This window comes from Syngnathoides biaculeatus, chromosome 8 (assembly GCF_019802595.1).
Source record: "Syngnathoides biaculeatus isolate LvHL_M chromosome 8, ASM1980259v1, whole genome shotgun sequence".
In the NCBI taxonomy this organism is placed as follows: Eukaryota; Metazoa; Chordata; class Actinopteri; order Syngnathiformes; family Syngnathidae; genus Syngnathoides; species Syngnathoides biaculeatus.
Genome location: NC_084647.1, coordinates 32,624,341 through 32,650,967, shown reverse-complemented (window position 1 = coordinate 32,650,967; position 26,627 = coordinate 32,624,341). Strand labels below are relative to the sequence as shown.

At 39.7% G+C, this 26,627-nt stretch overlaps 2 protein-coding genes across 9 annotated transcripts in view; both read right to left on the bottom strand.

Moving 5' to 3' along the window:
* The window catches only part of gkup (glucuronokinase with putative uridyl pyrophosphorylase), a 51,952-nt gene extending 48,446 nt beyond the window's left edge, over positions 1-3,506 (bottom strand). For 6 of the 7 annotated variants that reach the window (XR_009795932.1, XR_009795934.1, XR_009795933.1 and 3 more), the window contains exon 1: positions 3,368-3,500. Coding sequence is in view for 4 of the 7 variants with exons in the window: in XM_061826479.1 (XP_061682463.1) it covers positions 3,368-3,424 (57 nt within the window). In the remaining 3 variants the exon portion in view is untranslated. Of the gene's footprint in view, positions 1-3,367 lie in introns of all 7 variants that reach the window. The other variant, XM_061826481.1, reaches the window with a different exon arrangement.
* On the bottom strand, positions 45-24,860 carry usf1 (upstream transcription factor 1). 2 transcript variants are annotated; one of them, XM_061826483.1, is made up of 13 exons: positions 24,807-24,860; positions 24,152-24,270; positions 24,019-24,068; positions 23,681-23,793; positions 19,731-19,844; positions 9,860-10,013; positions 9,647-9,734; positions 9,514-9,572; positions 9,344-9,438; positions 9,018-9,146; positions 3,360-4,729; positions 1,226-1,349; positions 45-773 (listed from the first exon to the last, which is right to left on the bottom strand). In XM_061826483.1, the coding sequence occupies exons 2-11, from the start codon at positions 24,157-24,159 to the stop codon at positions 4,640-4,642; spliced, it is 900 nt and encodes a 299-aa protein (XP_061682467.1). In that variant the 5' UTR covers positions 24,160-24,270; positions 24,807-24,860; the 3' UTR covers positions 45-773; positions 1,226-1,349; positions 3,360-4,639. The 2 variants fall into 2 exon arrangements, with proteins under 2 accessions (XP_061682467.1, XP_061682468.1); XM_061826484.1 differs by lacking the exon at positions 24,807-24,860 and having other exon boundaries at positions 24,152-24,437.
* Between the last annotated feature and the right edge of the window lie 1,767 nt (positions 24,861-26,627).

The window sequence follows — 26,627 nt, the reverse complement described above, 5'->3', positions numbered from 1 at the left end:
AGATAGTATCAATAGCTCTTTTCTATTGAAAACAAAGAAATCTGTTACATTTGGAAAGCATTTATTGCAATTCATGTAAAGTTGTACATACATATACACACGGGTTTTTGCTTCAAATACAGAGGGTAAGTGTTACAAGTAGAACTAAAGACAATTTTCAGGGTACAGAACAGCCTGACAAGTTAGATGGAGAATGAGAAAAAAATTTGAAGTACAATTGGTTTGTTTGTTTTCACACTTACAGCACATTTATATGGTCAAAACATTGTGATTAGGCCAAACAAAAATAATATTGTGTTTCCGGTAACATAGACGAAGAAAACTAGGGTCGGTAGGGAGGGATCTTTTTTTATATTGGCTATTTTTGAGGAGGAGGTGGTGAGACATAGGATGCTATTGTTCCCTAGAACTTGGAAATGAATTGATCTGAGTCTGAAAATGGTTAATGTCTCCACATTGGCACCAGTTTCAAGGGGAGTATGCAGTTGGTGTCTTTTTGTCTTTGCTGAAGTCAACTCAATTTCATCAATTGGACAATACTCCACATCCTTTAAAGATGTTGGCAGCTTCCAGTATGCTTTCTCTTGTGTGACAGTCTTTGAGTCCGGCATCCTGATGTTGGCTTCAACCTAAACCAGCAGTGCTGCAACATGTGCACAAGCTTCTCCCAGGCCAGCCTTGCAGTTGCACTGTGCAGCAACAATGTTCCCACTTTGTTTAGCAATCACTCAAGGCCAAAGGGACTTTTCTCGCAATGCTTGGGAATGGAGAACCTGTAAAGATAATAATTGAGTTTTTAACATACGTACATGTATACATGTGTTAAGTATCATGCACATTTAATTAATATTACTGAATATTTTCACGTATCATTTTTGTAGTAAATGAAAATTTCACAGAAGAATGTAGGCTAAAGAAATTTACATTTTATTGAAAAAATTTGTCTTTTTCAAATATTATGATTTTGAAAATATATGTAGAACAAAGAGACGGAAACATAAAAAGACATTAATTATACTCTTTCCTGCATGGTGTTACTCAATTGTCAAATTATAAGTTGCAAATGATCATTAAATTACTCCTGGCCTCACAAACAATACATACATTTAAATTTACATGAGTTAAATAATTGGATTTGCTAAAATGGTGTAGTGGGAACGTCTACATTGAACTGAGAAAAGCCACACTAAAAGAAATATAGATCATATGAGATGTAAACACAGACCTTTCCAGTGACTAGGTGGCCTCCATTTCTGACAACAGCTCCCACATCGCAAACCCAGCCACACACAAACTGATTGTATGCATCCATGCTCTTGTAAGTTTTCAGGTCATCCATGGTACAAACACTTGGAGTGAAGATAAAATAGTTCACAATGTCAGGGTAAGTTACAGCAGTATAGTATGTCACGTCTATTTTCCATTCCTGTTTGGGTAACTCGTAGGGGTCAACTCCATCAACCAGAGCAAGTTTCTCTTTGTAATGATTCCTTTCGACAGCTGGCAGGGTGTCAACATGTTTACACTTGGTAGATGGGCCTGCCATGCCTTGCTAGATCATGTAGATTGAATTCCAAGTGAAGAAACAGTGATGAAACTATATAAAAACAGATTACACCTACACGCACTCAAACTTCCCGGGGGTTTGTCTTCCAATATGGCGGACAATTAATGCCCATTCTCAGCAGTGACATCAGTAACCAGTAACCACCGTTCTCGTTCGAAAAAGTTTCACCGCATTTCTTCTAATCACACATACTCTGACAGTAATTGCATCCAATGTTCCCTCTAATTTTTGACGTCTGAGAAAACGCACTAAGCACATGAGCGCCCCCCTTGGCCATTGTGAGCAACATCAGACGTATAGACTGTGGTCAATCAGCCTCCTACATTTAAAATGCAGAATTAGCTTTTTGTGCACTGTATTGTCTGTGCTTTCATCTTTGATCAGGCTGTGCCAAGGTGTAATTTTAACATTATACACCATCTAATCCTGTACCTTCTATTTTGGCTTCAAACCAGACATTTTTTACAAAAAAAAAAAAAGAGAAAATCTCGTCTAGTTTCACTACTTTTCTTCTATTATTCACATACCCCCGTGTTTGTAATTATGAGTGTACCCCTTCAAAATGGAGGGGGGAGGGGGGGGGGCGCCAGGTAAACAAGCAATTAGCGTGTGTGGCCCAGTGCGGGGGAGCAGCAGCTCTTTGTGAGAGGCGATGTGCTGCCGTGTTAATAAATAAATAAATACAATTTTAAAAACCACGTCAAACTGTAGTTCACTTCGCTGGATCTGTTTTCCTCTGCGCTGAGTGTGTGACAAGTGTGCAAATGCGAATCGCGCAGCTTAGAGGGAACATTGATTTCATCTTGATTGGACGGATGTAGGAGCCAGTCACCCTTCAATGTTTGAATTACACTGTGATTGTCAACATAGATAGCACAAACTGAATAAGTAAGCTATACTATCAATTCGGGTTGGATTTTCATTTTTAGTGCGCAACTCAGAATGTCTGTGTGCAGAATCCACATCAGCGGTGCGCAATATTGTGCACACGCGGAGTATAGAGGGAACATTACTCACAATGTCAGTGTCCAAAAGTTTGCAACACGATTTCTCACACAGACCTGAAACCATACCTTGTTTGTGGGGCAGTACAAAAGTTATGAACACAATTAATTAAACCTACTAAAACCCCCCGCCCAAATGCATTTGTTTGTAGTTTATCACAAACATTACCTATCCCCCACAGTCACCTGATTTGACACCAACAAACTATTACATTTTTAAAGTGTATAGAAAAAAAGCAGTTAAAAATTGTCAGCACTTCTCTGATGACGACCAAGCAAGCTATAAAAAAACGGGCAAAGAGCAGTCTCCTGAATTCTACGACGGTGACATACATCTTTATTCTTGTTCAGCGATTGACAATGTTCATAAAAATCAAATCAAAGCAAAGCAAATGCACATGCAGCATGATGCACACATCATACACAAGGTAACTACTGTATGTGCTTGACAAAAAAACAAAATCATCTTATATTGCAAGAAAGATGGTTTAAAAGTGGGAAAAGCTCTAAAAATCTTCAGAAAAAAGGACTTTAAAACATGCACACTTGGGCTTGCGTCACTTGTGTTGGCAACTTATTCCATATACGTCAACGCTGCCTCACCACGTTTACCTTGGACCCTGTGCTCCACTGTTTGAAATTGGATTATTTTAGATCACAAAGTTTTTTGTTTCAGACAGTGACACAACACCTCAATTGAACTACTGTAGTCATTTAGCGATACCGCTAGCTATAACTGTATTGCGTTAACGCCATAGTTACGATAGCCAAAAGTTAGGAAGACTCACCCGCTCACCTTTATTTCAGTCTCTAAAAGTGTACCGTGTCCGGCAACCAGCAGTATACAAATCATTGGGTAAGCTTCTTTTCACACTCGACCAAAAGTGCTTTGGATGTTTCTTTACTGCAGCCCCGTAGTTTGAACTCAGTTATCAGTCGAACACGTCTTTACTTCCGCCACGGAGCTTTCAAAATAACACATCATTTCACGCTTCTTATTCACCCGCCGTCGATGACGTCCAACAACCTACAAAATAAAATCTTTCAAAATACAGTACCGTATGCGGAATTAATTTACTGTTTATAAGGCAACTTTAATAAGCAAAAGTAAAAGGAACAGAACACGTATTGTTGCCCACCTATATCCTCAAGATTTAACTGTCCTCAGTTGCATGTATTCTGTTACATTGTTACAATGTAAATATAATCCAAACTGAGGCTACATAAAACAGCAAAGGAAAAGATTAATATAAATATGAAAACAAAGCAAAAGGTAAAACAAAGTTAGAAGGGTGTCACAAAGAGCTACAGATCAAATTCATACATATACAGTGGTTTGGAGACAATGTAAGCATACTGTACAAGAAAAACTGGATGATAATAATACAATAAAAAAAGAAGTAATGCTATGTTTACACTAGATTCCCAGAGTCCAGAACAGCACTATTTGCCAGAAACATAGTAGAGCATAGGATATTGTATGGGTGGAAGAGGTTGCACAGTCCCAGAATCTGAAAGACACACTATGGTACGGCTGTCCTCCAGGCGACCACGGATGTCAGCACGTTCCCTTCCAGTCAGTCAGTTTCTGATGGAGTCCCTCATAGAGTATTTCTGATCTGCATTATAGATGCTTTGCTAAAACGTTTGACAGTATAAAAATCTGGCCAGGCAATCACGTTCGCCCATTACCCCCCCAGGTTGTGTCAGGTCCATCCCGTTCTGAATGGTGATCGCTGTGGCCGCTGGGAACATAATGTAAACGTAGCATTAGTAGCCCATGTCATGGAGAGTTCCGAAGTGGCTGTAGAGGAAGGTTTTCAGTAATTAATTTGCCCCATTGAAATGCAATGCAATTATGATTGGCATAAAATAAGTACTTTTAAAGCCTTGAAAACATTAAAAGGTGTCATTTTCAGACACAGGGTTGAATATTTAGCAAAATATTCAATTATTTCCTTATGTATCATGCACTCTTAACAAGCCTCACAAGTCTCAGTCAAAGCATTTCAAGTACTGTTTTAGCCCGTGTGTGGTTGTCTTCAAAAAGCAGTTCTAAAAAGGCTTTTCACTGAGAGTCCGTGCTCGACGATCCCACAATGCCATGCTGACGTAGAACATTCCGCAGGATCTGATTCTTGGATTTCCAGTCTTCTACCTGAGCAAAAGAAATTTATCAACATTTTCAAAAAGACATCTGCTCATTGTTACATTATTTTTGTGACACAAATTTAATTAGGGTGAATCATCACCAGACCAAACAGAACAAAACATAATGATACTTCACCGGTTTTGCTCAAACACTAATACTCAGTGTTGCTTTTGAAACGGTCATTTTTAGAAAACTCAGTGCATCCAGTCTTCTTATTGAGACTCACCCCGATTTGTGCCCATTTACCCAGTGCAGCACATACCGGTTGTGGTTTTTCCTAACGTCATTGGAACATTCTGTCTCAAGGTGACTGAACGGGACCTTAGCGTGACAAAAATGTTTCGGTTTCACCCTAAACCACCCTCTAGGAAAAAAAAAAAAAAAGTACTTTTGGCCATTTACAGCATGCGAACATTTATGGTGACTTTGAAAATTTGTACTGAGCAAGTGTTAATAAGTACGTGGTGCCCCGACAGCAGTGTGTGCGGAGCTCTGTAATGTCCATGCACCGTTCCTTGTTGATATAAAAGCATATTCCACCACCTTTCCATGTTAGCATACAGGTAAGTGCCCATTTTAAAAATATATAGATGCTAACACGGAAAACAAAAGGAGGTGGAATATTATTTTTTTAATAATGAGGAAAACTCCATTTATTCCATTTAGTTCACCACAAGGAAATCAAAATGTTTATTATTTGTTTAAAATTTGATGACAATGGCAGAAAAGACAAAAGAATAAACAAATCCAGTACAGTGGTGCTTCAGTTCTCGACCATAATCCGTTCCAGAAGGCCGGTTGAAAAGTGAAACGTTCGAAAACCAAAGCGCTTTTTCCCATTACAATGAATGGAAAATGAAATAATACGTTCCACAACTAAAAACGTTTTTTTTTTTATCTTTTCCTGAAAATAAACTGCATAGTAGAAATACATGTATAGTTTGAATACTTTTTATAATTAAATAATTTAAGAAATATTTTTATTTTTTCCTTAAAATGTATGCGTTAGTAGTACAGTATGCTAAGCTGGGAGTGCATTGCTGTATCTGTCGTGACTCTGCCCCCAGCCTTGTAAACCTTTTTTTTTATTAACAAATGTGCAGAATAACTTTAAACAAGCGATAATGAGGGGGCAAAAAAAAAGACATTGTTTTTTATTATTTGCACAGAAAGTACATAATGTACAAAAAATTTTAACTTGCAACTAGAGGTAGGGTTAATGGAACAAAAGAAAAAAGCAATGCAAAAGAACTGTTTCAAATGTCTTCGGTGGGGGTGACTCGCCCCTTTTTAACGAATAAAGAATCTAATGTAGACTGTTTCTGGCATCTTTTGAGCACCTTCCTGAAGTGGCTCATAACAACGTTATTGAAATTTTGCAGTGCTCTGCAACATTCTGCTTTTGTTAGGGTGATGGAGTTCTACAAAATTATGGATGTCATTCAGTTTAGCGTAGATAGCTTTTATATCAGCACTTGAGATCTTTCCTGCCTTAAGGCTCATCAGACAGCATCTCCTTCTCCAACTTCTTCTTCTTCTCTCCCTGAAGGTGCAGGAGTTCCTCAGTTGTGAGCTCGACACGATGTTGCTCCAGCAGGTCCTCAACATCATTGGTGTCCATCTCCAAACCAAGATTTTGGCCCATTGTCACAATTTGTTTGATAAGTTGACAATCATGTGGAGACTCCATGTCATCCCCAGCAGCTGTAGACGGCCCTGCAACAGCTGCAAGACCTTCGAAGTCACACTCAGCAACACATTTGGGCCACAATTTCTTCCATGCAGAGTTCATGGTCCTATGTGTCACCTGGCTTCAAGCTTTGTCGACGATGGTGATGCAGTGGTAAATGTTGAAGTGATTTTAGTTGAGTGTCACTCGTCACCTCGAAGTATCTTTGGAACAAAAATTTTGTATAGAGGTTCTTGAAATTGTCGATGACTTGCTGGTCCATGGGCTGAATCAAGGGCATTGTGTTAGGAGGAAGAAACTTGACTTTGATTAATTGATATTTATCAGTCAAGTCCTCCTCCAAACCTGGGAGGTGGGCAGGCGCATTGTCCATAAGCAGAAGGCAACGTAAGGGCAAGTTTTTCTCCTCAAAGTAGGCCCTCACGGTCGGGACAAACACCACATGCATCCACTCGGTACAAAATTGACGGGGAAGCCAAGCCTTGGAGTTGGACCTCCACATAACAGGCAATGTACGCTTCATAATGTTGTTCTGCTTGAATGCACGGGGATTCTCAGAATGGTACACTTGCAGCGGCTTGATCTTGCAATCACCGCTAGCATTACCACATAAAAGAAGCGTAAACCTGTCCTTCATAAGCTTGTGGCCTGGCATCAACTTTCCTCCTGCGTAATGTAGGTCCTTTGTGCCATTTTCTTCCAGAATAGGCCTGTTTCGTCAAAGTTGAAAACTTGCTAGGGGAGATAGTCCTCGGCCTTGATGAAACGGGCAAATTCGGCTTTGAACTTTTCCGGTGCGGCCTGGTCCGATCTTGCAGCCTCCCCATGGTGAATAACGCAGTGTATCCCACTTCTTTTGCAGAATTTTTTGAACCATCTTCAACTTGCTTTGAATTCAAAGCCCTCAGAAGCTAGACTGGGGTTTTCCTTTTTAAATCTGTATAGAGATTTCTAGCTTTGGCGCAAATCCCTTCCTCGCCAACACTATCCCCTGCTAACTGCTGCTCGTTCACGAAAATAAGAAGCAAGTTTTCGACTTCTTCCAAGATATGTGGCCTCTGCTTGGTCAACACGGTTGCTCCTTTAGCAACATCACTTGCTTTGAGTGCATCCTTGTGTTTCATAATGCTGCTTTTTGTCGATTTCGTCATGCCATACTTCTTCAATACCTCAGAAACACACACAACAGATTCGTATTCGGCTATCAAATCCTTCTTGAAGTCGACAGTTTTATGCACCACTTTCCTTTTTTCAGTACCAGCAGTTCCACTTGCCTTATTTGGAGCCATGTGTTAATATTGCTCAATTGGAAGGAAAAAAGTCACTAGAGGGACATGTCCGCGTGCAGAGGAGTGTGTGGGTCAACTGGTTGCGTCATGCGCGGTCGCGCGTGTTACGTTTCCGTTTTTTTCGGGGGTGCGTTGGAAAGCACAATAACAAATAGTTGTGGGTCAGCTGGTCGATGTGTTCGAATACCGATTTTCGTTAAAAAAAACAAAGGAAAAAAATCTCAAAATTTTGGTTCAAAAACCGATTTGTACGAAAAGAGAGATGTTCGAAAACCGAGGTACCACTGTATTTCACAAAATTCTCAAATCTTTCAAATGACTAAAAAGAAGGATCTTAACTGTAATGTTGGCCTTCTGAAGAGAGCATCAATTAAGCTTGTTAGCTTGGCAACACAATCAGCGCGATAGAGATTGAAACCGGGCAGTGTGATAGTAGTGTTGGGCAATCGTCAACAAAGCCAAGTCTCCGTGAAACATAGAGTCGCAGAACGTCCAAAGTCTTTCGTCGGAAGCGTTAGACGATGTCCCCGCTTTCGAAGTCGGACTTGTATCCCGGCTCGCGAACCTCTTTGTCGCGAGGCTTTGAAGTGCGTGCCGACTAGCAACTCTGGAAAAAGCTACAACGAATTGGCGAGAGTTGTCCAAATAAAGTCAGAAGAAAAGTCAGAAGAAGGTTCTCTGATGGTTAGCAAGTCCTCTCTTGGGTACTTGAGTCCCGAGACGCCCGAGGCTGCCACACTGGTTGGCGTTAGGTAGAGAGGTTCAATGGTGGAGCGCAGTGGTGTACGGGTAATTCAGCAAAAAATGTGACCTCAGTGAAAACAACCCATTCAGTAGACCTGTAAAAGTTATGGTGAGTATAAGGTTCATCCTGAAAGTTCACCCTTGAAGATGAACTGTGTTATTACATTAAAACTAAAATTAAAAATAAAATAGCTGAGCTAGGCTCCAGCACTCACGCGACCCTTCTGATGATAAGCAGCTTAGAAAATGTACGTACGTATGTATGTATGTAAAATACTCTAATATCTTTTAATGACAACTGACTAGTGTGTGTTACTTGGGAGCCATTTTTAATACAAATTGCTACGTAATAGGTTGTGGTCACACATGATGATGGTTAAGCCTTTACGTTTTGAAGGCATAGTTTTCCTGAAAATGTTGGTCATAATGGTTACTTGGGAGCCATTTTTAATACAAATTGCTACGTAACAAGTTGTGGTGACGCATGATGATTGTTAAGCCTTTACGTTTTGAAGGCATAGTTTTCCTGAAAATGTTGGTCAGGTTGGTTGTATCTCACACATAAGCATACCTCCTGTCGGAGAAGCTGATTGTCAATCCTAAGACGATCAAGCATACTGAGATCTTCCCCCAATTTTAGGTTGCTTTGTCGGAGTTCCTTGATGTAGTCACAGGCTTTGGACAAAATTCCCCCTTTACTCTAAACAACATGAGGAGAGATTACTTAACATCACCGTTTTACCCTAATAAGGTTATGAAGTGATCCTTATAGCATTTATGTTGTATTTCACAGGTTACACTACAGCCTTTTTTAAAAAAAACAAATGTGATTTTACTTAACCTAACACTACAAAAGTGCTTAAATGCCGCATTGTAGCACTGAAGATCTCAGCTCACCTGTCCTGTCTTGGTATAATCGATGTTACAGTCTGGTATTGTCTTTGACAGCTGCACGATCCAATTATTTATTTTGTCCCGACGTCTCCGTTCAACTAGGGTGAGAGGTGTGTTTCTCAAATCAAACTGACTTTGCATGTGTAAAGTATTCAGCAAAAACTACAATAAACCTTCATTGTGCTGTGCACGGCGTTTCTCATCCCTGGAACCCCGAGGAGCCTCTTGTTTTCTGGAAAACAAGCCATAATGTAAAATTATGAGGAATTATGCAAAAATTATTATCAATAATAATATAATGAATACGCTATGTATGGTTGAGTGCGAGGTGCGATTGTCCTTTGACTGGATCCTGTCAAAACCTCCTGGGGTGACATCATCACATAGAGTTGCCCTGTAACAAAATCATAAAAATCAAAGAACAGACCAATGTTAATATTTTTTAACAAAGGGAAATAATTTTTTTGTTGAATTCTTTTTACATATACACAGAGCACACTGGAGTTTTGTTTTTTTTACCCGTGGGTGTGGTCTGACTGAGCAGTGTGTCGGATGCCTGAACTGTGGTCACCATGGCCCCTGTTGTGGCATCAGCAATAGTGGCGGGATAGTATGTGTACTGTGTCTCAGTGCTGCTATCTCCCTCAAGACCTTCGGACTGAGAGAACACAGCCTGAAGTGCAAGAAAAGTTTATGATTATACAAATAAATTGGTACCACGATAACGTGATGAAACTGTCAATCACCTGAATTCCTGCTGAACCATCACTAAACAATAAAGTAGGCTTTACCCAATCGGGATTTTGGGGGCCGATCACTGATCAGCAAATTAAAAATACAATAACCAATCATAAGACAGAGAAACGTGTTCATTTACATGACTTGTTTATTGTATACAGTGCTGTGAAACAGTATTTGCCCCTCTCCTTAGTTCTGTTTTTTATCATATCGATCACACACACAAAGGTTTCAAATGCATCCAGCCAATCATTGTGTGATCCACTTATCCTCACAAGGGTCTCAGGAGTGCGGGAGCCTATCCCAGCTATCATTGGGAAGGACGCAGGGTACACCCTGTACTGGTTGTCAAGACAATCGCAGGGCATATAGAAGCAAACAACCATTCACACTCACAATCACACCTGCATTAGTGTTCAAAATAATAGCAGTCCAATGTGACTAACCAGATCAAACCACAATTTTTGTATAATTTTCATTGCTACGTGTCAAACAAGTTACCAGAAGGTGCAATAGATTATCAGAAAACCAACAATACCCAGCATTTATGATGTACACACTCTGAAGGATGTGGAATTGAGCAATTTGTTGAAAAGGGTGTGTTAAAAAAATAGCAGTGTGGTATTCAATCAGTGAAGTCATCAATTTTGTGAATTAGGTAGCCCCTGTTTAAGGATGAAGCCAACACCTGTTGAACATGCGTTTCTCCTTGAAAGTCTGAGGAAAATGGGTAATTCAAAAACACTTTGCTGTATATTGCACCCAGTGGTAACTTGTTAAGACAAGTAGCAATAAAAAAAAAAATATATACAGGTATACTGAAAACGTGGCTTAATCTGGTGAATCACATTTGACATTTGAACACTACTGTAAAACTCCACATAGGCAGGGCCAGGATTTGAACCCTAGTCCTCAAAAATGGCCAACAATCTAACCAATTGTGCCACAGTCCAATCATCAAACCAATTTTAATATCACTCAGAGACGACCCAAGGACATACAAATGCAGTTTTCAAATGACAATACAATTTCTTCTTCTTTTCTTTTGATTGATTGATTAATGTAGTCACAACAATATTTTGTGGCTTTTGAAAGATCAGTCAAAATGATGTAACATAGGTAGCAGTTAAGATTTAATTAATACATAATATTACATTACCGGTAATTCAAGTCTTAAACTGTCACCATCAAAAACCCTCAAGAATATCCCATCTGATATTCGGCATGAGGCAGGGTACACCCTGGACTGGTAGCTAGCAGATTGCGGTGCATCTATAAACAATGAATACATCCTCACATTCACACTTATACACAATTTAGACTTTTCAATTGACCTAACATGCAAGTTTTAGGAATATGGGAGGGAAGCCAGACTACCCAGATAAAGCCAATGTAGAACATGCAAAGTCCACATAGGGAGGCAGATAAAATTCAAAATAAAACTACATTGGTACTTCTGTTTTCAAAAATAAGCCGTTCCGGAAGTTGTTTTGTGATGTGAATTTTTCGAAAGTAGAAGCGCATTTTAGATGTAAATAGCTTAATCCGTTCTAAGCCACCACCACCCCCAAACACACAAACACACCACCAAAAATAAGCATTTAAAGTACATAATGTAAAGAATAATAAAAATTGTGTTCATTTACCTTTGACATTGGGCGACTATGCAAAGAGAAGCATAAGTGACAAGCAGAACACATCTTGGGCGACGGGGGAAGAGGCAAACATTTGACAAGAGAGAAAACATATAAAGGAATGTATGCACGCACACCACTTAATTCCACTAAAGTTTCTTGGGGCCCATGGTGAATAAAGATGAATACAATTGAAAATAATTTAGAAAAAACGTTCACTCTGTGAGAAGTTGTACTTTTTCAATGTGTGCTAGCATGATTTGGTGACAGTCGGGTGTCCAAGGGAAACGCAAAGTATCATGGGTAAAGATTGACGTCCCTCTTAGCCAATGGGATGCCAGGAAGATGCTTCTGCGATAGCCAATGGTAGAGCAGCTCTATTGCGCCACACAAACTAAGATACAGGATCTGCGTCATGGGTAAAAATTGACATCCCATGCCAGGAAGATGCTACGGTAATAGCTAATGGGAGAACAGTTCTATCATGCCACACAAACCAAGATACAGGATCTTAAGGTTTGGTGGAATTTGGAGGCTGCGAATCCAGCACCTATTTTTTCCTTTCGTATACTGAATTTCCTTCATAACTAGAGACAATAATTTTCCAAAGAGACGTTTCGTGACTTGAATCTTGTCACCAGAGACGGTCGAAACTAGAAGTACCACTGTACAGGGTTGATAACAGAGCTCAGTTCTTGCAAAAGCAATGTGACCCAAATTCTTAGGCACGTCAAAAATAATTGGATGAAAAACACTTTTGAACATAAAAAAAACTACACGGGTAACAGTGCATTCTTGTGGTGCGCTAAATTGCAAACTGACATAGCTTCACAAACATGATAAGTGCACACTGTTTGTAACCCCTAAATGTTGTACTGTATGTCGGGAGTGTCATAAACCAAGTGTGCCCAATTAATACAGCTAGCACAGTATCAAATCACACTCCTATTTATAATAGCCCGGTGGATGACTGACGAACCATACACGGTGTAGAGAGTAGACTTAATGCTGATTTTATCGGCCTGATCCGTATCAGCCTATAATTGGCATTTTTTGCTGATCTAGCGTTTTTTAATGTTTTAATCCGATACAATACGGTCAGTGACATCACTAACTGGCTGTGCAAAATATATTTACTCTGCGTCGCCCTTGTGGACAGTAAATCTGAATCCAAAACCTAGTTTATTTTTTATGCCTTGACATAGTACTGTAAATATTTAACACTCAATAAAGTTATTTAAAAAAAACATGTCAGCGACATGGGAGTGACGACGGCTGAGACAAAACATGTAATGAGCGGATGAGATGACGACAAATTTTCTCTTTCATGATTTCACTATGTCAGACGACTACAATAAAATCTTGTATTCCCATACCACAGGATCCAATTTTTATCGATCATTCGGGTTTTCTTGGCAACTCGAATGCAACCAAATACATGAATTACTGTGAGGATGATAACACGAGTAGATTCCGCCATATTATAAGACAATGGGGGAAAAAATGTCTTTTAGTGGTCACCAGTGCTCAGGACAGGGGACAACGTTAGTGTAAGGCTTGCTGGAGGTATGTTCATATACTTTTAACACAATATGACGAGCAACCAAGCAATAAGATGTTATGCAGCTGAGCAAGCTAGTGCTAGCGCTCATGGTTGTGTGTAAACATGCTATTATTCTCTTAACACATGATGTAAATGATGGACTTTGTTATATTCAGATATTGCTTCATAAGTTTTAGCGGTTGTGGCAATAGTATTGCAGAGGTTTTTATTTTGAAGATTTAGACAAGTTGATGTTAATCAGAAGTGAATGTCGCAAAGTATACAGCAGTATGACATCCAGTTTCATTTAATGCGTTAGGGTTAATGATTTGGTGGAAGAGTAAATGACGGACTTTGTTTTATTTTGAAATTACTTCATAAGTTTTAGCGGTTGTAGCAACAATATTGCAGAGGCTTTTATTTTAAAGGATTGAGACGAGTTGACCTTATTCAGAAGCGACTGTCGCAAAGTGTACAGCAGTACAACATCCAGTATACACGGAAAAGTGCTCCTCGTTCAAAACGGAGATGAAGTTATTCATTTTTCGACTCTTATGATCTTTTAGCACCTGGTTGATGAGGGAACAAGGTTAGTATAGTGTTTTTGCCAAGTAAATGTATCCTTTCTTGGGTTTACGAGATTTATAACATTGTGCTAAGTTCTGCATTTGAGCAGTTTTTCATCCACTTGAGGGCGATAGTGCGCTTTTTAAAGGTCGTACGTAGGTTGGAAGGCTCAATGGTAGGATAAGGTTAAAGATAACTATAATATATTTCATTTCGTGATTCTTATTGAAGGTACAGTAAATGCATAGTAATCCACACAAGGTCTAAATACAGAAATGGAAAACATGCTGTTGAGAGTTGGTTATTGTGTTTGTTTATTCCTGTAGCTCTTACGATGTGTTCACATACAGTACAAGGATACTAATAAAGGATGTGAACCATTAGTTTGAGAGACCATCTTTTAAACTGGGGACACAACAGTAAGACCTTGACCCATGCTGAGACGAGCATGCTAAGAACAGCTTCCTCTAAACTGCAAAGGAACTTAACTCGTCTTCAGCACCAAAGTCCTGGTGAGAACAACTTTACAGTGATTTGACAGTCTACTGCATCACCTGTCCTCAACATGGAGACGTCTGGAGAGGAAACAGAGCATAAGAAAAAACATCTCCCAGTCAACATGGAAGATGAGGTTCCTCGCTCCACTTGTCAAGAGGCTCACAGAACGGATGCAAAAATATTAGGAGGAGGAGACCAACAGAAAAGAAAAACAACTTCTCAATTTACAGGAGAGCAGTTGAAGGGAGACATGTCTAGAGATGAAAGTGGACTTTCTTGAAAATTCCTGAAAATAAAAATGCGATCACTGAAGGTGGGAAGTCCTGCTAGGGGTAGTCCAGGGACATGCTCCCCAGGTAAATTTTTGAAAAAAAAAAAGGATGGCTGCGGTGCATTCTGGCGATATCTGTGAACAAAATTCAGACATAAATTGAAAGTAAAATTTCCAAGTCCTGAGCAAAAAAAAAAAAAATGGGGGAGAAGTTCCCCAAGGGCTAAACCCAGATTTTTTTGCCCCCATACCACTATCACTCGATAGCCCCAAATCAGAAATAATAGGGCAGGCTTGTTTAGTTAACAACGTTTATGCAATAAACACGTAAATTAATGTCAAGACTACACAAAATAAGTGACTTCTTGAGAGAATGTGAGGGGAGGAGCGTTACTGTTACTACTGTTAGTTCCTCAACATGGCTACGCTCGTGAAAGCAAGACAACGAACTCAAACGCATGTTTGTTCAATGTTGTCAATTAATATCCGCATTAATTTCAGACTGTTTTTACTCAATTTTCCGGAGGAATTTTCATGAAAATTTCAAAATCCGGAATTCCAGGATAATCCGGAGGACTTTCATCACTGCATGTCGAACAATCAAATTATTGCACTCAAGGACATTGTAGAGAAAGCCAGAGATTATGTCCTTAAGGTGTATTTGGAAGTCAGAGAACATATTACTCCCTCCAGTCACACATGGCGACTTACAGGTACATGTGAAGCAGTTACAAGAGACCTTATTAAGGTTGCACATGAAAGACTCTCAAGCATTGATGATTATGACAGTAATAAAGTGAAAATACATCTCCATGAGCTTCTCAAACCAGACTATGCTCAATCCATTTTCAGTACCTCTGCAAAGCTCTCAGATAAACACTCTTATGTCAGTCAGTCAATGCTGTGAAAAGAGCAGAAGCTGCAACAGAGTTGGCAGCTGAAGAAGAGTATGCAGTTGCAATTCAAGAGAAAAAAAGAGAAAAACCTGATCAGTTGCATTGTGAATTAGAAAGGCAAAAAGCAGAAAAGGATATGAAATCTGTCTAGAAAAATCTAGAAAAGGTGTTCCAGAAGAAGTGCACAGTGAAGCAAAGGAAGGAGCAAGGTAGTAATTTCCCCAACACGGGATGTCTCATCCTCAAAAAACAGACTAATGTAGAGTACTTTTTGACACCTCAGCAAAACACAACGGTAGCAGTCTCAATGATCATCTGCCCTGACTTGCTTAAAAATCTAAACGGTGTTCTCGTCAAATTTAGAAGGGATGAAGTTGCATTGTTATGTGATGTTGAAAAAAATTTCCATCAATATTTAAGATTTCGTTGGTGGAAAAATGGCAACCTGAACACTGAGCCTCAAGAGTTTCAAATTAAAGTGCACCTTTTGAGCGCAACTTCTTTGCCAGGGTTTGCCAATTACGGTTTCAAGCATCTTGCTAAAGAGAACGAGACACAGTACCCTCTCGTTCCACAGTTCATGATGAAAGATTTCTACATGGATGATGCCATAAAAAGCACAGCTAGCATCAAGGAAGTTGTTCAGCTTGCTCAGGAGGCCGGAACCGTCTGCGCATCAGGTGGCCTTAAGACCACAAATTTGTGAGTAATGACTCAGAAGTATTACAGAGAATTCCAACTTCTGAATCTAACTCTTCACAGTATGTGACCTAGCATTTAATGACTCTAAACTTGAAAGAGCGCTAGGCATTCAAAGGCACATCGATTCAGACACACACAGGTTTCACTTTTACCCCAACGATCAACCTTCAACAAGGCGTGACATCCTATCTATGGTTGCATCTCTGTATGACCCGCTGGGATTCATCTCCCCCTTTGTACTCACAGGCAAAAGATTATTCCAATAGACATGCTAACAAGGCACAGGCTGGAATTGATCTCCTTCCTAGTGAAATCAAGCCATTGTGGGACAACTGGAAAAGTGAAATGAAGAGCTTATAGAAAATTACAATACTAGGCTGTTATGTATCCAAAGACTTTGGTCAGTCATACAAACTTAGTTGCATAATTTTTCAGATGCAAGCGAATATGGTAATGATCTTTGTTTATATTTACAGTACATATTACATATTACTTATTAAATATTGCATATTTTGTGCTCCAGTTGCAGCAAAGGCTCGAATTGCTCCTTTCAAGGTAACAACAATACCAAGACTCGAACTGACAGCTGCAGTTGTTTCCATTACTGTAAGTAATGTGTTAAAGGATGAGCTTGGATTGTTATAGGTCAGGGATCATCAACGCAGCTCCCATGGGTGCATGGTTTCCCGCAAGGACCACTTAAGTTGCCCATGAGGCACAGGTCACAAATTATTTATATTATTATTATTTGAGCTTTACATTTTGAATCTGACTTGGTTAAACTAATGGCATTTTAAAAATTACGTCGTATAATATAAAGTACTGATAGAGATCGACACATCTTTTTGGACAGACTCAAAGATGGTTTTAAGCTACATTAAGAATGAAGTACACCATTCTCACACATTTGTCACCAACAGAGTTCAAAAGATAAGGCTCAACAACTCCCACCAACAGTGAAGATATGTCTCGTCGGAGTAAAATCCTGCTGACATTGCCTCCCAAGGTGCAAGTGCAAGCGTCCTCATCACTTCAGACTCGTTCAAAGGGCTACAGCTGTTAAATACCTCCAGCTACGGACATTGACACAAAGATACCACTTGGTGATCCAGAGGTAAAAATTGTACATACGCTGAACACACTCAAAACATAGAACAAGGGTTTATCAGACAAGTTAAAGTTGGTCATGGTACAAAGCTACTAAAGCCATCGCTTGACTCATTCACTGTGTCAAATAAGATAAATCAACAACCCACAGTACAGTCCAAGAAAGACAAGATGCACAACGTGTTATTTTAAAGGACGTACAAGCAAGTGAATTCGCAGAGGAGTTAAAGATGCTCAAAAACAGAAAGCCATTTCTGCAAAAAAAAGCATACTTTCTTGATAAAAATGTACTCCTTAAAGTGGGAGGAAGGCTCAAAAATTTTAAATTCTCCTCCACATTGAAGCATCCAGTTATAATCTCAAAGGATCACCATGTGACCCAGCTGTTAAGAGCTCATTTCCACAGTAAAGTGCAACACCAATAGAAAGGATTAACAATCTATGACATCAGATGGAATGAATTTTGGATACCCGGAAAAGTGGTCCTTCTTCATAAAGAGATTGTTAGAGACAGAAAAGACACCTTGTCGCTTGATTCAAGTGTGGCCAATACGTCGAGCGTGCACACATAAAGGCGCGTTCTAGCAAGCCGGCCTCCTATTTACGGTAGTCCTGTGATGCGTGCCCCACCTCCCACCAAAATACATCAACGACAGGAATGTTTGTTACAATGTATCGCTCGGTTGTTGCCACTAACGCCGTTTATGTTGAACTAAACTTTCAGCATTTTCAAAAAATTGCGGGTACAGACCATTAGTGTTTTATTCCTTTCCAGGCCAGTGCATTTAAGTTTTCTTCAGATAAAGTTCGTCAGATCAAGAATTTTTATTGATGAAAAATTTTAAATACCATTTTATATCATGTTGTACTAATATCAGTTGAAATTGGAAATTCTCATTTCTGAGTTTCAAATTTTAGTTTTCTATTTTAGTTATGTATTTATTTTATTTGTAATTTTCAGTTATGTTATATTAATCCAGTAAGTTATTTTGAGGTCTTGAGATTCCATCCCTAATCACACCAGCAACTTTATCTGCAGGCATGACTGGTGGGACCATACCCATAACTATATCTGCGAGCATGACTGACCACACCCATAAATTTTTCAAACGTGAGTGACTGCCTTACACTGTGTTCACATACAAGGAGACAAATAAAGGTTGTGAACCATCAGTTTGAGAGACCATCTTTTCAACCGGGGACGCTTCACATGAGCTGACCAGAGCAGTGAATTCCAACCTTTGTGGAGTAGCTTTCAGTTGAAACATCTCGCAGCACACCGCCAAAAAAATACCTAAAGAAAGTTGATGTATGTATTTGCTGCCATTTAAAGTGTATGGAAGGTCCTCGATGCACCTTTTGCTAATATTATATTGTTTTTTATGCTGAATTCTTATCTGAATTCTGTTGTAACGAAAACATTTGTATTTTTGGATTATCGGCAAAAAATGATCCCACATTGCTGAATTCCCTGGAAAAATATGGAAACGAAGCGGAAACAGCCGAGTAGGAACATGACGTCAGAACCAGTGACCTTGTCGAAGCGTCTCCAGGTTCAGAAGCTTTGTGACTTTAGCAACACAGATCTGTTCAGTTGTCACAACTGCCTATATGGTAGGCACTGATCCGAGTTTTAACATTGAAAACCTATCTCAGACATGAGCCCACCAGTAAAAGAGGCCAAGGTGAAATGTTCACTGGATTTGACAGAAGGCTGACCAGGAAATTCTCAAAACGAGTGGGTTTTTCTTCGGTGTAAACCAGCGAAGCGCCATGCTAATCTTCATCCCTGCAGTGATGTCAGAGGCCACTCCCCCTAAATTAGCCGTTTTTCAGGTTAGGGACACAAGGTCAAAGTTTGCGGACTTTAATTAATAAACACTTATATTTTTGGGTGAAAACATCGTACAGGATATGAATTTTATGGTACAGTTGAACATATATTTTCGTCTGGATAAAATCATTTGCATTAGACATTCCACACACTTTAATAGAAAGCCATTAATTTGTTCTGTCATTATGCCTCACTGGCATAAACAGATGAACTCAGGTACATGATTTATTGTAAATATATATTTTTTGAGCAATTAAGTACACAAGTATATAGAGTAAATGAACATAACATTTAAATATAGTCATTGCTCCATCTTGAATACAATCTGTGATCGTTTTTTTAAACTCAATGATCGTTGAAGGGCCCCAAAAATCCCGATTGTGTAAAGCCAAGGAGTCAGTCCCCCTTTTTTTTTTTTTACTGTTTTTAGCCATTCATACGTAAATAACTGCACGCATGATATACAAAGGTTACAAGTCCTAAGACACTATTGAGACAAAACTCATACTTTAATGTGAGCGTATTGTTGAACTATGCTTTGGTAAATTGAATGTTTTAAAATGAGAAACAGGCTATTGTGTACAATGTCATTGAGGTCACCTGTGTGACGGCTTGAGAGGTAGCAGGGAAACCAGTGACCAGGCTCACTGCTGCACTTCCGTCTGTCTGATCCTCTAACTGGCCATCAGACACCTGGATTACTCTGTAGGTCACCTAGGATTTAAAAAAAGAAAAAGAAAAAAAAGTGTTGCATTACGCCCAAACAGGCAGCAGATTTGACACAAGCACACTGCAGTTCTTAGCATTTAGGTCATCAGTAAGTGGGTCAAAACTACAAAGATAAGTCAGAAGTGTGACAATCAAGAAATGTGAAACTGAAGACAAACTCTAGTCAGAATAGCTCTTTGTTGTCAGTATAAAAACTGGATAAATAATATACTGTCTTTTAAAAATTGAAGCAGTTAACCAGCAAGGTACACACAGTATGCTTCAAACAGCAATACTTGTGCATGCTAACAGTAGCACCTTTATCTCTATGCAGTCGACATATGTATGCAGTGAAAACGTGCATCAAAAGGCATGTACAGTAGTACCTCAACTTATGAAATCAAGCCATTCCAGAAGCCGTTTCGAAACGTGAATTTTTCGTAAGTAGAAGGGTATTTTACATGTAAATAGCCTTATCCGTTCCAAGAGACCAACCCCCCCCCACACACACACTGCCAAAAATATGAATTCAAAGTGCAAAATGCAAAGAATAATTAAAAAAAATGTGTTCATTTACCACAGAGGAGGAGGCAAACTTTGACACCCGAGAGAAAACATTAGCACGAACATAGGCATGCAACCTAATTCCACAAATGTTTATTAGGGCCGATCATGAAGTAAGATGAATAAACTTGCAAAAAACACAAAACAAAAAAAGTTGCAAAGTTTTCCACTGTGCATTAGCTTGTGATTGTGCTATGGTGATTCGGTGACAGTCAAGTGTCCAAGGGAATCAAAAAGCATCATGGATAAAGACTGATGTCTCTTAGATACCTAATGGGAGAGCAGCTCTTTCGCACCCCACAAACCAAGATAAAGGATTTTGGGGAATTCAGCGCCTATTTTTTCCTTTTGTATCGTGAATTTCCTTTGCAACTAGAGACAATATTTTTCCGAGGAGGAGTTTCGTAACCCGAATCTTTTGTTACTAGAGATGTTTGTAAATCGATGTACTTTTAATTGTTTGGTTTGACAAGGGCATGATAATTACTTGTAATCTCTGTTGTGGCGTCAAACATACTGTTGTGCTTGTGAAACATTGCAGTCCCACCATGGTTTGTGGTGCTCTTGTGTTAGTTGTAGTTAAACTAGCTAAACTTTGCGCTTTAATTAGATTTTTCCAGCTCATATTATAAGTGTGTACATATACATTGGGCAAGGCTGAAACTGTACAAATTGTCAGCGAGAGAAGAATGCCACAGAGATCATGTCTTATGAGTGAACCATGTTAGTCACATTCTGTGCAGCTCAGCTTTCTTAGTTCCTCAATACCACTATCCCGGATTTCATTCCGTGGCCGCACATACCACATACCCCTAGTCTCCGGCATGGTGAAACAACTGGTTAAAGCGTCTGCCTCACAGTTCTGAGGACCGGAGTTCAAACCCCAGCCTGTCTGTGTGCTGTTTGCATGTTCTCCCTGTCCCTGAGTGGGTTTTTCTCCGGGCACTCTGGTATCCTCCCACATCCCAAAAACATGCATTAGAGACTCTAAATTCCCCCTAGGTGTGATTGTGACTCCAAATGGTTCTTTGTTTCTATGTGCCTTGCAATTGGCTGGCGACCAGTTCAGGGTGTACAATGCCTCCTCCCCAAAGGTAGGTTTGTTTGGCTCAAGGACTTCACACGTGACCCTTGTGGGGAGAAGCGGCTCAGCTAATGGATGGGTGGATTTAAAATATGGTACAGTGGAATCTAGGAGTGTGAACATAATTTGTTCTTAAGTGTTCAAAATCCAATTTGTTCAACCTCTGAAACCTTTTTTGAATAGGAAATAATGTAAATGTGGTTAATCCATTCCCCACCTCAAAATGGTAAATTCCCATTTTAATTTCCATTTGTGTAAAAACATGTAAACCCTGTATTACAACAATAAATAATGTCAAACTTAAAGCAACTTTTATGTGCATCATTTGCCTTTTTAATCATGGTTGTGATGGTATCCGAGGGACTCGAGAGGGAGGAGAATGTCTTACACCGAAATCAGCCTTCATGATTTGACTGGGTAATTCTCCGGTAGCTTCTCCATTTCTTCTTTTATCTTTGGCCTTTCCTTTGTAATGCTACTCACTCATGTGGCAACACTAGCTACCTTTTATTACATTTTTATTCTTTAGGACAGTTGAAATAGTCGACTTCGCCATGCATGATACTAGTTAGCAAGAGCCAGAACAAACATGCACCCCATTTTCATACTTAGTGATTATCTCCTTCCTTAAATCCGCTGTGGTGCACACAACTTTCCTTTTTCCTTCACTGCTGGGAGCATCGCTGTCTTTCTTTGGGCCCACAGCAAAGAAAATACTGGATTTTTTTTTTTTTTAATATTGCGATGCACTTGTGAATGTGTGTCCACTATGACTGCCTGCTTGACGTGAAGTGGCTTATCTTGGGACTGCCCATGTGCGTTCAGCATCGCTCAGCTTGACTCTGACATGATCCAACATGACTTCAGCTTTGTTCAGGTGTTCTGACTCCGAGAATTGAGTCAAACAGAGCCACTTTATATCCTGATTTTTTTTGGTTGAAGTCCAATTTGTACGACCCCCGAGTCGTTCAAACTCCAAGTTTCGATTGTATCTTCAACTATAAAAAAATTCTATATGTTCTGTATAAAAATTCTTCTTGAGGACACTGACTAACAGTTTACCGGGCGGCACAGCAGAGCAACTGGTGAGAGCGTTGGCCTCACAGTTCTGAGGATTGGGGTTCAAATTCCGGCCCCGCATTTGTGGAGTATGCATGTTCTCTCCATGTCTGCGTGGGTTTTCTCCAGGTACTCCGGTTTCCTCCCACATCCCAAAAATATGCATTCATTGGAGACTAAATTGCTCCAAGGCGTGAATGGAAGTGCGACTCTTGTCTGTCTGTGTGCCCTGCAATTGGCTGGCAACCAGTTCAGGGTGTACTCCGCCTCCTGCCGATGATGCTGGGATAGGCTTCAGCACTCAAGCAACCCTTGTGAGGACAAGCCACTCGGAAAATGGATGGATGTATATAGTTTACCGTTTAAACTGCTTTGACATGCACATTTTGGTGATTAAAAGCATCTTGTGTCACTTTCCAATTCATCTCTACACTCTGCTGATACCGACAGGAATGCTAATGTTACAAGAGCATCATAACTCACTATTACATTTTTGCCAGGCAGAAAGTTAAATCAATAGGTCTCTCCTGGGTCTTCCATTAGTTAGTCACCATTTTTTAGTTGGCTAATTAACATATACCACTGTGTTTGTCGACATTACTTCCACATTGAACGGCGATGCCTCATTTTGATCATCTGGGCGAATCTGCGTATTTCTTGTGACGTCGTCATATCAAATGGATTAAGTGGTGAATCAGGTGTTTGAATACTGTCACAAGAAAGTGAAGCAAACGTTGTAGCAGTTTTTTTTTCCCCATCATTGTGCATATTATCATTATGGTGCCTTGACAAATGTCAGCTGGCAGGCTAGTGATGCACCAAATGTACCCCGCAGGCTGCTAGTTGCTGACCTCTGATTTGGAGTCTGCAAGTATCCGGACATTCATTTTTATTTTCAAATGTGGAGGAAAGCCAGAGTAGCAAAAGAAATGAAGTACAAGAAGGGCATGCAAATTCCACTAAGGAAGGCTGGAGCTGTGATTCAAACGCTAAGACTCACAATTGTAAGGCAGACACTACATCCACAAAAAAACGGGATTGAGTTGAAAAAAAAATGAATTCAAGACGTTTACTTCAACTAACATAGAGAACAAAGGCCTCGGTCAAGAAATTGGTCGTCAAAACCCCTTCTTACCTGCCCACCTCCTCCTTCTGTCTTGAATAAGTACTTGATGGGTTGATCTGTGTATGTGGAGGCAGACTGAATAGCTGCAATAGCTGCTGGATCTTCTGCAGTGGCAACTGAGCCTGTTAAAGCACATTACCCCAAGCGGAATATTGTTACAAACTGTGAACATACACGATCATCAACATCTATCAAGTGGCACTTCATGACTAACAAAAACATTTGGAGAGTTACACATTCAAAAATATGACACAAATGTAATAATGTCAGTCAGCTTTTTACTGATACTGGATGCCCTTACATATTTTCTTATACACATAATATAATACTCGATTTCACCACTTCACCTTCTTCGTTGAGAGTCGTATTCCCATCTGGATCAGGGCTTTTTTGTTGGCTGTGAAAGCAAACATTTCCATGTAACTAAATTAAACACACAATGTATAGATCTGTTTTTTGAGCAGCAGCGCTCCCACTCACCTCTTCATTTCTGTCGACAGTCGTGGACTACGAGACCGCCCTCACTCGCCTGGTGAAGAACGTTCTTGAGTTGGATGGAAACCCCAGAGTTGACTTCCAATAGATATTGGAGAAACAAGCTGGCAACACGTATCAATGTGGGTGTGACAAATGTGTTCGAAAAAGACTTGGGCTTGGCTTGTACAGCTAACTATATTTTCAAATGATGGATACCATAACTGTTCGAGTGGAAAGATTCGTTCTGCGCTCAAAATTACCGCATAAAATTGAAGAATCGGAAATACGTCCGTACTTAAAAAAAAAAAAAAAAAAAAAAAAAAAAAAAAAAACCTTCCTGTGTGGTATTTTATGTGCTTGGCATTTTATTTTAGCAGCGTTAAATATTAATTCAAATATAAACTTAAAAGAAAATCAAAAACAAAAGTTGGACTTTTTAGCTAGCTGGACGAGATCTTCTTGTCTACAACGTTCGGCTTCGGCCGAGTGGTTCATTGCAGATGTTTAACAAAGCACTTAAATTTATGGGCGTTAAATAGGATGCACATTACAGTGAAAAAAAGCCAACATTCATAAGTTAGCTCTAATTATACACGTTTGCATAGATTTGTGCATTTTGGTAAGCATTTTTTCCTGTGATGAACAAAGATATACTTACTCCGTTTGGACCCGCCCACAATATTTGTCAACAGCCGTCATGACGTTTGTTCGCATGCGCGACAGGAAATTGCGTCAAACGTCTTCCAATAAGAACTTTTAAGAACTGTTATTTACTATAATATGTTTCTAAGTCAACCAAACAATATAAACATTGATTCATACATTTTCTTTCAACAGTGACGGTTTGCTTATATGTTGTGTTTCTGCGATTATGGGACTCTTATTTTTAAATATAGTTTTGAAAAGTGACCTTTAGAGGATCATTGGTTTTCTACTATTGCAGATTTGAAATGAAATAACAAATTTCCTGATTTATGCGGATTAAAACAAATCCGGATTTATATTCCGTGGACCATTGTCGTTTTAGCGTTTCAAAATTAGATTTAATAAATGTGTATACTGTGGTGCATGGTGGAACGTCCTGTTAGAGCGTTAACCTCACAGTTCTATGGCCGGAGTTCAAATCCCGGTCCCGGCTTTGTAGTTTGTATCTTCTCCCCATCCCTACGTGTGTTAACTCCATTTTCCGCCCACAACACACATTAACTGCAGACTCTAAATTGCCCTGAGGTGTGATTGTTAGTGCGACGGTTGTTTGTCTCCGTACCCTGGGTTTGGCTGGAAACTCCTGTCTGATGATCGCTGGTGTAGGCTCCAGCACTCACGCTACCCTTGTGAGGATAAGTGGCTAAGAAATGGATGAATAGAGGTTTACACTGCCCCCTGGCCACTCGAAACCATAGAGAGATTAAAACCTATAGGAGTCGCTGTTCAGTTACTTAATTTAAATGGTCTTGAAATGTCATTTCTTCCAGTCAGTTCGTTGTGGTGTTTTTATTTTTTTTTAATTAATTATAATGCTGTGACACGAACTCTTAATTAACAAGAGTAAATGTTTTAGTACAACTCAAAGTCAAATAAATCCAGTTGACAATGAAAAAAAAAAAGACTGGACGTCCAGCTGTGGGTCATTCCCATCACGAGATGCACAAGTTTACACGACCATGAGCTAGAATGCTAGCAAGAGAGCTACAATGTCAGCTACAATAATCCCGTGTATTTATAATGAAGCTCAGGCGGCTAACAAACGAGCATACGCGCTACATTAGCTACGAGCTAAATCAAATTAATTTGAGCCACAAATGATCAAAGTCAAGATAAAAAATGACACTCAGTTTCTGTTGCAGTCAAGTAATATCCCCGTATAGCTCATATCTCGATAGGTCAACATCACTAATAGCGTATCATTAATGATTTGATCGATTGTGATAGGTAGCCGAGAGCTGGCCAGCAGCTCCTCGGCCGCACCCTCCATGTTTCCCGTGGTGAGGTCTGCGGGTCGGCGGTGCTCGATCAGGGCCAAATATTTACTGCAAAGTTACCGGAAATGAAAGTATTTTGCTAATCTAAATCAACATTTGCCGCTGCGCTAAACATCATGCCTGCGGCGACAAAAATCTTTGATGCAGGCTACGTTTGAAATTCTCCAGCTTTGGATTTTCCCCACAGTAGAGTAGACTAGCGCCATTCTGGGTAAACGCAAACGGAAATGTTCAGAATCCGTATGATTTATGATATACGCCCGTATACGTAAGATACACCACAAAATCCGTATGAACTATGGCTAAACCGTACGAGTTGACAGGTATGTTCTTTCGTGTCCAACCTGGTGTACATGTCGTCATATGCCTCTTGTTTAACCTTTGCCACCTCTACCTTTGTCCTACGTCACATCTCAATGTACTCCTTTTGCCTCTCCTAAGTCCTCTCAGTGTCCCACTTCTTCGCTAATTTCTTTCCCAGTATCTTCTTCTTCACT

What these genes read in the sequence shown, in the direction of transcription:
- usf1 (XM_061826483.1), bottom strand. An exon ending in CCGTGCACAGCACAATGAAG is followed by an intron (nt 9,439 to 9,513) that starts GTTTATTGTAGT and finishes CTCTCACCCTAG; the next exon opens with TTGAACGGAGACGTCGGGAC. An exon ending in ATCAGCTTCTCCGACAGGAG is followed by an intron (nt 4,730 to 9,017) that starts GTATGCTTATGT and finishes TCTTTTGCTCAG; the next exon opens with GTAGAAGACTGGAAATCCAA.